General features: G+C 43.5%; 2 protein-coding genes across 2 annotated transcripts in view; both read right to left on the bottom strand.

Annotated features, from left to right (window-relative positions):
* Positions 1 to 3,157: 3,157 nt before the first annotated feature.
* LOC134449737 (dendritic cell-specific transmembrane protein) lies at positions 3,158 to 5,369 on the bottom strand. Its single transcript, XM_063199845.1, has 2 exons — positions 4,320 to 5,369; positions 3,158 to 3,502 (listed from the first exon to the last, which is right to left on the bottom strand). Exons 1-2 carry the CDS (start codon positions 5,367 to 5,369, stop codon positions 3,158 to 3,160), a joined length of 1,395 nt encoding a protein of 464 aa, XP_063055915.1.
* Positions 5,370 to 6,705: 1,336 nt separating this feature from the next.
* Positions 6,706 to 13,146, bottom strand: part of rims2a (regulating synaptic membrane exocytosis 2a) — a 263,740-nt gene continuing 257,299 nt past the window's right edge. Inside the window, exons 28-32 of the mRNA XM_063198956.1 lie at positions 12,264 to 12,405; positions 11,746 to 11,858; positions 10,865 to 10,966; positions 9,875 to 10,014; positions 6,706 to 9,552 (exon numbers count right to left, since the gene is read on the bottom strand). Coding sequence (XP_063055026.1) covers positions 9,343 to 9,552; positions 9,875 to 10,014; positions 10,865 to 10,966; positions 11,746 to 11,858; positions 12,264 to 12,405 — 707 coding nt within the window. The 3' untranslated portion in view covers positions 6,706 to 9,342. The remainder of the gene's footprint in view (positions 9,553 to 9,874; positions 10,015 to 10,864; positions 10,967 to 11,745; positions 11,859 to 12,263; positions 12,406 to 13,146) is intronic.

Consider the following 13,146-nt stretch of genomic DNA (forward strand, 5'->3'; position numbering starts at 1 on the left):
GTGAAGTGTGTTCTATGTTTCACCTACCTAACAAGAGAAATACATTTCCTTTTATGTTTACCAAGTAAGTGTGAAAGTTAAACTCCAAGTACACACTACATTGCACATATACAGTATTCACCATACATATACAGCTACTACTGTCTGCCTGGCTGCTCTTACAGTAAGACTTTTTGTCTTTTAATCAGCCAAATATTCAGAAACTTTAGTTTGACCTTTACAACAGAATGCCAGCAGCAGCCAGGCGTAATGCCACCTCAGCCTCCACACACAGTTCACTTCCTCCTCAGTTCACATCCTTCTCAGTTACCCTCCTTCTCAGTTCATCTCCCTCAGTTCATTTACATCGTGTTTTTCGTTGTTGGCCATCTGGAAACTCAGTATCAGCAATTTCTAGTTTCTAATCTGTGAGAACACAGTGGCATCATTTTGCTGGCATGGTGTATTGATACGGGTCAGCGACGTTTCAGCAGTAGCACACGTCAGGGCGGCGCAACGATAGCCAGTGCCACTATTGTATGGATTTTTTTGTCTGTTTGTTTTTAGTGGACTATCTAAGAAGTATATTCATTGCAGCATGTCAACCACCAATTACGAATTAATTTATGGGCATTAAATGCTGTCAATCCACTTGACGTCTGAGACCAAAAAATGTCTTTCACCTATATATACTTTAATACATCTAGAAACTAATCAGACAGGTGTAAACCAAGCAAGAGGACAAGGCACAACAGGTTATCTGCTTTTCCCTTTTTTTTTTGCTTTTGACCGAAATAAATGGAGGCGTTTATTGCTGAGCATCATAAGAATGATCTTGCTTATGAAATGCTTATTCAGCTCTACTGTATTGCTTGCCGACATGACAATATTCTCAATAGGCTGTTCTGCTGAAGTGTCAAAATGGGCCATAGAGAGATACAGTGAGCTGCCACATTGCTAGCCATTTGTGTGGCACAATATTAAATTCACCCAGTGCTTAAAAAAACATGATATATTACTCCAAAATAATTTACCCTGAGCTTATCTAATTTATGTGTAGGAGATCTGCACTGCTGCTTTGCAAATTATATGGTCATTGCAATTGTTGCTGTGCAAGATATAGTTGAGTAAAGAGCCACTTGTCATTGAAAGCTGTTAAATCTTTTGCCATAGAGAGAGACTGTGTAACTCATTCTTATGTACAGTAAATTCCTTCATACGGTAAATGGTTTTAATATCATGCATTTTTAAATTGCTGATGTATGAATATTTTATGAGCATACTGTTTTTGTTTCATTTCTTACAATGCTTAAAAGGTAAGAAAGTAAATAGTCGCACACACACACGCACATGCACGTACACAGACGCCTTGTAAAAACATCCAATACTTTTCAGTAGCTTGTCAATCTAGACGGTGCGGATCAAGAGCATCATGATCCATATATTCCACAAATGAAAGTCAGCATACTGCGAAAAGGTCACCTACGTATGCCTCTTTTCCAGTGCAGGTTTTCTGGTAGGCCTACAGCTCGACACAGTGCGAATTGACTGCAACTTTTTGCTCTTCGAATATGTACGACTCAGCTCAATTGTGAAGCAAAAGGTGGCGGCCGAGTGAGTCGCCTACCAGGACACCGGCAGTGGAAAAGAGGCAATAGTGTACAGCAGTGGTTCCCAACCTTTTTCTTCAGGGACCCATATTTTTACCATTGTAAGCTTTTGTGACCCAATCGTGTGAGCGCCCGCACAAGAGGGAGTCACATGATACTCTGTTTGTTGCGAAAACTCATTAGTTATCATTTTATTCCTCAATTTGTCTTCGGTCACATGTAGAATAACTGTTTAATGTATCACTTACATTTTGTTGCTTCTATGCATATATTAGTTTAAATGCTTTGTCATTTATTCAACGTGGGCTAGATATGATATTAATATTAAACCCCTTAAAATCAAGAGGGCTTCGCGACCCACTTTGGATCTTTGGCGACCCAAAGGTTGGGTCCCGACCCATAGGTTGGGAACCACTGGTGTACAGCCGGCCAATAAGGGAAATCATACATTATCACCACAAGGGAACATGGCTACAGGCAGGGTGTGATTTTTCGGAAAACCAGAAGAGGGGATATGTTTCAGATTTTAAGCAATATCAATGGAATTACACTGAACTGTGATTAAAATCATGTAGAAAAAGTGGCTATATCAAAACCAGAAGGGGGGACAATCCCCTCCAGTGTATGCTACACTGATCCATTGACTTTCACTAGCTTAGCGACATACTCCCTCTTTTAACTTGTCTTAAAGCAAGACAACGCTTAACATGAAAAATAAGACACTTTACCACCTTTATAAACCCCGGCCAACGATTTGAACTGTATTAAGCCCCAAAATAGTGGCATACCCCTTTAACACAAACCACAAAGCACATCTGTAAATAAGGGCCACGTGCAGCAGGAGACTAATGACACCCATGTGACACACACAACTTCTGCTTTCCAACTTTGCTTTTTCTTTCGTCAGACGCTTCTGCTGGCCACAACATGCAGACAGTATTACATATTTGGTGCAGACTATTGTTGTGCTCCTCTTTTGCTTGTCTAAGTGCCTTTGACGTTTTTCTTCCATTCATGTCACCTTAGACAAAAGGGTCAGGTCAGCAACTGAAAATCGTCTTGGCGTTGTCCAAACAAGAGGGGACACCAAAACTGTGCCTAAGAGAAGGAAATCCAGAAACATTGTTGGAATATACTGTACGAGTTCATTATTTTGTGCTATATGCAGTATTGACACAATCTCACTGTTCACATTACATACATCTCAAAAATCAAAAAGTATATTTTCTTTTCATTTAGCATATATCTGAAAGGGCTGCTGTAATGCCATCTCAAACACCCAAAGAACACACATAGCTGCGAGTTAATGATACCAATTATATAGTCAATACTGCTAATAAAGATATTCACAGCCTACTGCATTACAATAATGGCATGTACAGTAGGTCAATGGAGTGGTAGCCCCTTAATGCACGCTGTACATCCGGTGGCATGCTGTAATAGACATTGAAAGTTAACTACTATAGTACTACACTACTATGACAGTTCACGGGGCCTTTAGTAATACATTACGAGTTGGTCATTGCCATTCTGGTAACAGCTAATTTATAATGCCGAGTCTTAAGGGGTTAAGTAAAGCAAACCTGCTTGGCGAGTCTGGCCAGCTCCCCTTTCAGCGAGGCCATCTTCCACTTGGACCTCTTCCTCAGGATCTTCTCGTGCAGGTGCCGGGCGCGTTCCTCGGCGTGCCAGGCGTAGAAGCGCTCGGACACCAGCAGCCTCAGCTGGGAGAGCTTGGCCGACACCAGGCTGAGGCACAGCAGCAGGCACAGGATGACCAGCAGGGGCGCCAGGGAGTGCAGCAGGAGCTTGGGCTCCGGCAGACACTGCTTCTCAAACAGGCTCACCTGGAAGGAGTAGTCGCGTCTCTCCGTGTCCACATGGATTGGGATGCCCACTAAAGTTTTGAGTTCCTGGAAAAAAAAACAGGCAAACATGACATGGTATCATTGCCAAAGAAAGAATGCACTTGCACGGAACCGAGAACTTGCACTGTGGTCACTGCTGATGTTGTATGCGACTGTGCAATACTATTGTGTCTATGGATCCCCAGTGATCAATAATATGTTTTGGATTCACATACAAACTGGCACCACCACATTAAGTGTCATTCCAGTATATCCATTTTCAAAAGTATTGAAAAATATATTTTTTATTGTGCTACAATAAAAGCAGATAATGGTTATATGCCCTGATAATTCCTTAAAATCAATTTAAAATATTACCAAATATACAATATATTTGTCATTAAAATGTCTTTTGCGTTTTGGAAGAGCTCTTGAATAATGCCTCCGTTGTATACCAACATCTAGTGACTATTCTATTCTATTCTATTCTATTCTATTCTATTCTATGTTATCCGTAGAACTGGCACTTCACTGTGGCCCAAGCTTTGATCTGATCTTGTTGAGGTGCCAAGCTTTGCTTTTTCGTTCAGTGACCCAACAAAATGTCTGGATCCACTCATAACCTTTCACTCTCTACAGCAGTGGTTCTCAACTTTTTTTTAACAGATGCCCCCTTGACCTTGTCCTAAGCCTCCCAAGGCCCCCTTGACCTCATGATAAGGCTTTCAACACCCCCTTAGTATTAAAAAAAAATGACATGGACTAATGGCCCCAATGAAAACTAGGCACTGCCCCCTCTCAACTGTGTCCTTCTCAACGCCCTCAATGCCCCTGGGGGGGCGTAGCACCCCCATTGAGAAACACAACTCTACAGTAAGCTTACCTTCAGATTCATGATAACTGGCACCTCAAATGGCTCCATTTCCTCCAGTCTTGTGCGCAGTAGCGTGATGAGCCAATACACCAGTGCATCAATGCCAATAAAGAACAACCAGATGAACAGGGTCTTGAAGACTGGCATGGCAAACTTCAGGATGCCCTTCCCTTCCTTCACAGACGGACGAGCAGTGGGGATGGCAATGTACCGCTTCTTCTCTTTCTCTGTCAGTGGGAAAATCGAGGCTTTGCGTTGGGCTTTCTGTCGTTCATCGTAGCGCAGTAGGGCCTCGGTAATATAGACGTTCTTGAACTTTCTGTCTGTGCGGTATCTCTTCACGTAGCGGGCCGTGAAGAGCACGAGCAAAAGGATGCCCAGCGCCGGGAACAGCTTCTCGGCCACAGAGGAGGCCGTGTGCATGGCGGCCAAGGCTGACGTGGCCGTCTCGTTCAGGACCCGCTTGGCCTCCGACAGCTTCTGCTGGAACACCACAGAGTCCACCGAGGGCCTCAGTTTGAACTCCGTCTTGCTGTTCAAGACGGCAAAATCGGTGAAATGACCGATCTGGCTTCCCACCCATTTCAGCATCCGCACAAAGTTGCTGAGGGGTGCCAGGTCCACCAGCACTTTTTTGGCCTCTAGGTTGCATAGCAGGCTCCTTGCCAGCCCCCGGAGGTTCTGCAGTGTGTTCTGGACGTTCCACAGGACCACCAGGCTGGTTCCGGCGGCAGTGAGAATGTTCCGGATCTGCTTTAGCCCGCAGGAGATGATGGCCAGCACGGTGAAGCAGCGGGCGTTGTGAGAGAGGGACAGGGCCACAGAAGAGCATACACCAAAGGCGATTGCCACACCAGCAGCGACTACGGCCTCGTACTTGAGAGAGAAGTACAGGCCGAGGAAGAGGAGGATGGACAGTAGAATGCTGAGAGCCAGACTGACGGCAGTGAGCAGAAGTCTGTCCCTCCAGCCATCAGGGGTGTCGGAGGTGAAAATCTGAACAGCACCACACCAGACCTGACGTGTGGCCCTTTTGAGCTGTCCTGCAGCAATCTTCATTGCTCCAGCCCACAGAGGATACCTTTTTACTTCACAACAAAGGGTTTTAGAATTAAGAATTTTAAATAAGTCTGAGGCCTTTGCCTCATAGGCCTACAGTGTTTTAAAAGAAACTCCTGAAATTCCCGATTACTATTGTAACATTTAACATTTTAGAACTTAAAATATTTATTTGAGATGCAGATAATGACTACAAACATTTGCAAAAGAGCCATTTGCCAGGGAAATGTATGCTGAATTTCCTGGTTCAGGTGACCTAAATGACCACCCTGAAATGTTATCCCTACATAAATTCAACTGTCTTGCCAATGCCAACATTTACATTCAGTTCAAATTCAACACGTTTTGCAATATAATAATATAATGATAATAATATATAATATAACACTGTACTTAATGCAGTGAAAGATCTCTTAAAATGTGTGTAATAATAAAGTAATTTATGTCAGGGCAAATACAAAACCATTGTAAAGACAAAAGAAAACGTCTGTACCTGATGGTGCTGTTGAAGTCTTGATGCGTATGAGTAGTATGAGTAGGCTATGTGTACTGAGGAAGCAGAAGTGGTATGCTCCTCAGACAAGACAGTCCTCTATTACTCATCAGGGGCACAAGCTATGTCGCAAAACACCAAACCACACTTTGTGTCTTATTGTGGAGTCACGAAACTCAACTCAAGTGCACGTGACATTGATGTGTCAAGGGAATACCAGTGGCTCATTTGAAATACAGTACAGTACGTAGGCTACTTGGTGCAAGTTGACACACTCGATGCATACCCAATATGGAAGAAAATGGTGGGATTGATGTGGAGCGATAAACCTCCATATTTGTCTAATATTACAGTAGTATTTTGTTGAATTACGAGTATTTATTTTTCAATTTAAGAAATTAAATTAAACTAATGTATTTGGCTTATATCCTCTCAAATGGCTCACCAAGCTCTATCTTCGCCTCTGTGTGGAGATCCAGTGAGGGGACAGAGTTCTTCAGGGGCCCTTTGGCAACGTGGCTCTCTTTACTGTAGGCCTATGGTATGATTCAATGGTTTATGTGTTTAGTTCACCATGGCTTTATGTATCCTATATGTATATAATCATGTTCTTAGGTTTAATTTGTTCTTTTTTTGTTTATGGTTCAGTGTTCTTGAGTACCCTGAAAGTGTGTGTGTGTGTGTGTGTGTGTGTGTGTGTGTGTGTGTGTGTGTGTGTGTGTGTGTGTGTGTGTGTGTGTGTGTGTGTGTGTGTGTGTGTGTGTGTGTGTGTGTGTAGCCATGCATTCAAACAAGCAAACAGTTGTTATTCTCTGAGGCTGGATTGGGACACTGGTTCAGTGTAATATCCATTTTTATTTTTTTAATTTGAAAAATAACTTACATAAATCTCTGTACTCAACCATACTTCACCAAGACATAGCCTTGGCATGAACACATTGCACCAGAAAAAAAGAGAGAAGGCATTCAAAAAGGGTCAGTAACATGTCTTTGCCATCTGTTGGAGACATTATCCCTGTTCCAGAAAGATCTTAACGTACATTTTGTCTATTTATGCTTATTCATTTGTTTCAAATCCCAGGAAATTGGACACCTAGTATGTACAATGCAATTAAGAAAAGGAAATATATAGCTTGTTACAGGAACAAGATATAGAATGAACACTAAAATATATAATCATTTCTTGTTGAAATGGAAAAGGAATAATGTCTCAATATGTTGTCATTCAGACATTGAAGCGATACGATTCTGATACCTCCCCAGATACACTATTAATAATTACAAAAAATAGCAAAAATGAAAAATAATTGGTCTTGGCTTATAATTAAATTAATAAAAATATATTAAAATCAATTTATGCTTTCTCAAAAGAAAACAGAACAAAACTATTTTTGTGGCAATATCCTAAGGTCATTTTCTCTTTCACTCATAAACCTCTGTGATTTCAACATGGCTTCACTAACAAGGCCGAGAGAGGTCAGCGGCACAGCACTTCCGTTAGCGTTAGCGCCTGTGCCATCATATGCCCTATAGTATAAAACCCCTTTATACCAATTTGTCGAAATACTGAAACAAAACAAACATGCAACCAAAAGCACTTCATGACGATCACCACTGGGATTGGAAACATTTGATCGTTTTGTCGTTCAAAATTATTTTCGGAGGTGGAATGTTTCTTGAAAAATAAATAGATAAATAAATAAATAACGTATAGTCTTTTGTCTGTCTGTTGATTGGTCAGCTGAGGATCAAGAGAAGCTGATTTTCCATTAACAAATTTTTGAGTTCAATTTCAGGTGAGGGAGAAACAAAACATTGTTGACATGCACTGTACAAGAAACTGCATTTTTTTTCTTCAAATCTCCAAATATCATCTTTATCAAAACATGCTGAGTTACTGTTAGGTGAGTCCAAGCCATGTTGCAGAAAATCCTTTTCAACATGCTTGTTTTAAACAAATCAAATCCCAAATACAGATTCTTCTTCTTCTTTTTTTTTTTTTAAACGCACTGAGCAGCAAAAATACTCTGTCTGCTCGGAATCATGGGAATGAAACTGGGGTGAGGGGAGGGGCTTAGGGAGGAAGGGGCAGGGTGACAACAGTTGCAGTGAGTAACCATGGTAACTCTGGGAGATTTGACGGGAGGAGAAAATAAAGAAACATACAATTTGCACATCATGTTGTTCATCCTTAAAAGGCCTGTGCCTTTACAAAAAAATGAACCATAAAACATTTACTTTTATTTACTTCTGTCACATAAACAGCTTTTGACTTGTTACTGCAAATAACGTCAAAGTAGCCTATTCTCCTTTTAGACTTCATGTCAACTGCACATCTGTAAAAATACAGACCAAGAGTTCTAAAGGACGATAAACAAGGTATCTTTTTTTCTGTAATCACGCTGTTGCATTCACTCCCTTTGAAAACCATGCACTAGTGAAATTTATCTTTAAAAATAATATAAACGGTTGAAAATGGCTGTTCTGTTGTGTTTTTTATTTTCTTTTTTGCAAGTTGCAGCCTCAAGAAAATATTTTTTTTCACTTTTAAAGTTCAGCTAAATTTGTGTCCATGCAAAAAAATCATTTTTTCTTCATTTAAATTTCATACAATATATCAACAGAGAAATAGTTCAATTGGATCACAAAAGTCCATGTCTGGGTTTCAAATCCTACTACTCTTGAGAGTCCGTGGTTGCCATCTTTGTATTGCCTTTTCGAACGTTTTTTTTTCTTCTTCAAGTCTCTCTGGTGGACTTGGGGCATGTGCATTTCAGGAGAAGGCAGGCATGGAGAGGTCGGCCACTGGGCTGTGTTCACCCAGCCAGCCAGACGTCTCGCCTCTCCTCCCCCATACTCTCATCCTCCCCAGCTCAGACACAGACACAGCTGAAGACTGGCGGAATGGCATGGCCGAACCCCCAGTCTGGAACACTGTCACCCCCCCATACAGCTCACCCATACTCAAAATAAAAAAACAAAAAAACAAAACAAAAACATAACAAAAAATGAACAAAAAAGACCTAACATTATTTTTTCCTCCTTTGTTAAAAAAGAGAAAAATAAACACAACGGCCTTTTGTAGAACTCAGCGACACAATACGGTTGCAATATACCCTCTCATGGCTTAGAAAGGACTAAAAGCCAGGAATTATGGGATACCGTCAGCTACAGGAGTCCACTTCCTGTTTCCTTCGTCTGCCAGTGACCCCTGACACCTGAATCTAGAATGACAGGGGGAGGGGTCTCGCTTTCTCATCGATCGCACAATGTGTGCGATGAATATTTTACGAATTTTCTATTTTTTTGCGATTAAACACAGGACCACTGTTTTCACCCCTTTAAGAAACAGGCTCAGAAGACACAACATCAAGCATGCAGTGTAACCGGGGGGATGTGACCTGTCGCAAAAAAATTTGAAGCTTCACCCTCTCTGGCTGCTACAACGACGCTACGCTCTCTCTGTGCGCATTTACACTGCTACGAGCGGCCGAATGAGGAACTGTCCAGGGACGATTGAGAAGCTCTCCGGGTCAGGGGAGCCAACGTGGGGTCCACCAGCGAGGAGGGAGGGAAGAGCTTGAACCAGCCGATCACCATGTTGGACAAGTCCAGATCGTCTAGGAGGATTTGAACGGCTCCCATGAAGGACTTGTGGTCCATGCGTCCGTAATCTCCCCATACAATGACCTGAAAGAAACGAAAGAGAGGTGTGACTTTTGTTGCTCTATGTTATGTGTGCAGTACGGACATGACGTGGAACAATGATGAGGTGTAGAGGTGGGACACAACACATTGTCGTCTTTGTAAACAAAAAAAAATTAAATTTTAAAAATTATTGCTGCAGTGCACAACCGCAGTTACCTTAAATACTCTGTGTCAAAATATCGATCTCAACTCTATTTTAATTGAACTTTTTAATCATTAACTTTTCATCACCAAGCGTTTCATCACAAAATATTGCACTACCCCTAGGGGGTCTGATCATCTGTCGATGTACTGTCGAGCATACCTGTAAAACCTTGCCTCCCGGACTCTCTTCAAATGACAGTTGTTGCTGGTAAAGTGGGTCCAGTGTTTTTCGGGCTACCTTTGTCTTCTTTTTGGCGATGCAAGATCCGTTGTCCAGCAGGTACACCTTCACATAGGGAGCTGAAAGACAAAGGTCGTTTGTCACTCCAAACTGTGTACAAAGAAATCCACTTCAACTACACTTTAAGCCTTGATTGACTATGAAAGTAAGCAACAGTAGTAAACAATTAGTATTCATGTGCTTGATCAATACCGATTAGGTTCAACTATCATTGGTTATTATCAGAGTATTATCAGGGTATAATCAACAAGATTTCATTATCATACATTTGGTTTGGTGGTGCATGAGCGAAAAACTATCCACTATCCCACTGTAACTCACACATACTGTATCTAACACACACATACTGAATTAGTATGGGGCTGTATAAATATTTAGAGCGGGATGTTACAGTAGATGCAATGAAGCCAGACTTTGACATGCACAGTGTTGGCACTGATTTTTAAAGATGCTTTGGGGCAGTGGTGTAGTCTACGTAGAACACGGGTATCCAGACTATACCCAATTCAAAATTTCAGGGATTTCAGTATACCCACTTAAAATTAATTATTATAATAATTATTTAGAATAGCACAAATATATACAGTATACGCACTTCAAAAAATGCTCAAATATACAGTGTACCCACCATAAAAAGTAGACTACACCACTGATTTGGGGCTTGTATGCCTTTTTTTACACAGGCAGGAGAATGACGAAATGTGACAGGAAATGAGTGGGGGAGAGAGAAGGGAAGGATTGGAAAATGATCTAGGGTCAGAATCAAACAAGGGTCCATAGTGTAAAGTTACGGAGCCTCAGCCCACTGGGCCCCCACACCCCCCACACTAATGCCACTGTTGACAGGTGACCAGCTACTCTATTTCCTGTGACAAGGGAAGGGTGGAACAGATGAGGGAGAGGACTCACCTGGCAGTGCTTTTGAACCTGGTTTTCCCACAAGGCCACGGGCTCGGATAATCTCCACCTCGAGTGCACCTTTCTTCTCCACCATGCCGATCTGGATGTCACCTACAGTAGGTAAAGACACACGTTCATTTCCGTGATATCCTCAAGGACTACTAAAAGTTACTCTACCCTATGTTGACAGACAGACATTCAGACAGCCATGCACGCGCACACACACACGGACAGACAGACAGACAGACAGACAGACAGACAGACAGACAGACAGACACACACACCCACACACACACACACACACACACACACACACACACACACACACACACACACACACACACACACACACACACACGACGAGCCATGAGTCATCTTAATGACAACCGGGAACGAAACTCACACAAGTTCTCTGTTAATAGTCTCATGTTGATTTGTGGTGCCACAGATTTAGCATCAAGTTCCTCAAATACCATTTCCTCTCTTTATGGGCCTCCTCACAATGCTTTCAGGACGTCTAAACAAGACAAACCCAACCCCTATCCACCCTGTACAGTACAACGCAACCCCTCTGGTATGGCGTGGCACAGTGAGTGAATGACGTGTCTGCACCAGAACTGGGTAAAGTAAACAGTAGAGGTCCATAGGGGGGGGACAGAGGTTGTGTGTGTGCGACGCGTGCACGTGTGGGACTGCTGATAGTTCAGGGGTGACTGTGTGTGAGGTGTATATGCATGTGCATGTGTTCATGTGTGTGCCTGATGATTGACATGGGTCACTGTGTGTGTCTGTGTGTGTGTGCGTGTGTGTCGGCGTGTGCGTGTGTGTGTGTACACATAAGTGAGGAGCTGAGTATTTGTGTTTGTGCGACTCTAAGAATAGACACTTACCCATAGGGGGCGTGGCCAGAGTCTGGCGTCCAACCAGCTGGGCGGGGCCGAGGCCGTCCAGGAAGTCGCTGAACTGGCTGTCAGAGGAGAGCCTCACACCAGGGAAGATGAGGCTGGGGAACACAACACAGGAAAGACGTGAAGATATAGACGTAGGAATAGGCACAAAGATATACAGCATGTTTCACTCTGGCAGTCTTGGACCCCGTTTCTCGACAGCCTCATTGCTAATTAAGTTAGCAACTTACTTGGTTGCAATGCAATTTCCCATTGGCAACCTACTAAGTTGCTAACTGGTTGGCAGCGATCCTTTCGAGAAGCTGGACCCCGTTTCTCGACTGTGTCGTTGGAAACCAATTAGCAATTCAAGTAAATTGCCAATGGGAGATTGCATTACAACCAAGTAAGTTGGCAATCAGTTAGTTCAGTGTGTGTGTGTGTGTGTGTGTGTGTGTGTGTGTGTGTGTGTGTGTGTGTGTGTGTGTGTGTGTGTGTGTGTGTGTGTGTGTTGTACTCACTTGCCCTCGGAGCTGTAGCTGTTCATGCTGCCGTCGTTGCTCTCCCGGCTGGCCTGCCGCGTCATGCGGCTCCGCATCTCCACCGCCAGGCCCGTCTCTGTGCTCCGCTGCACCGTGCTGCGCAGCTTCTTACCCCCTGCTGCTCGCGCACACACACACACATGCGCACACACACACACACACGCATACGCACACACACACACACACACACACACACACACACACACGCACACACACAGATAGAGAGAAAGAGAGAAGGGGGAGAGAGAGGGACAACACATTAGGTCATGTCATGGCATGGCACTTTGTACAGGAGGTGCTATGAGACTCATGGCGTGATTACTTGAGTGAGCGTAGCGACAAAATAAAGATCCTGTCAGTGGCGGAACAATCGCACACACAGGGCCCCAGGGCAAAACAATGATAGGGGCCTCCATATGGCCTGCCAAGGTCGCAATAGGGCCCCCACCACCAATACAAGAGGGCCCTGGGGCAAATACCCTGCTTGCACCGTCCCCCCCCCCCTATAGCTCCACCCTTGCTGTCTGCTGTATCAGAGCAGTGCTGTGTCCGTGGACTGCAGCTAGCACCCCACTCACTGATGAGACTATCTCTCTCTCAGTGTCCACAAGTGAACCCTAACTCCTGCACCCCTGCTCATGGGAGATCAGCCAGAACCCCCACCTCCTCCTCACCATGCCCAACATGCTATCAGGCCACATGCTCAAGTGCCCGCCCCCACCCCCCTCCAAAACCCTGTCCATGGAGTACAGCCAACACCACACTCACGATGACCAATGAATATCTCATTTCTCTGCATCGCCCTCCCAAACCTTGTCCATGGTGTCAGCCCAGTACCACCACACTGACTCATGATGACCAA

The sequence above is a fragment of the Engraulis encrasicolus genome, chromosome 5 (genome assembly GCF_034702125.1).
Source record: "Engraulis encrasicolus isolate BLACKSEA-1 chromosome 5, IST_EnEncr_1.0, whole genome shotgun sequence".
Lineage (NCBI taxonomy): Eukaryota > Metazoa > Chordata > Actinopteri > Clupeiformes > Engraulidae > Engraulis > Engraulis encrasicolus.

Coding starts and splice junctions, on each gene's coding strand:
- LOC134449737 (XM_063199845.1), bottom strand. CDS start 5,369: ATGAAGATTGCTGCAGGACAGCTCAAAAGGGCCACACGTCAGGTCTGG. Junction 3,503..4,319: donor CAGTTATCATGAATCTGAAG/GTAAGCTTACTG, acceptor TTTTTTTTCCAG/GAACTCAAAACTTTAGTGGG.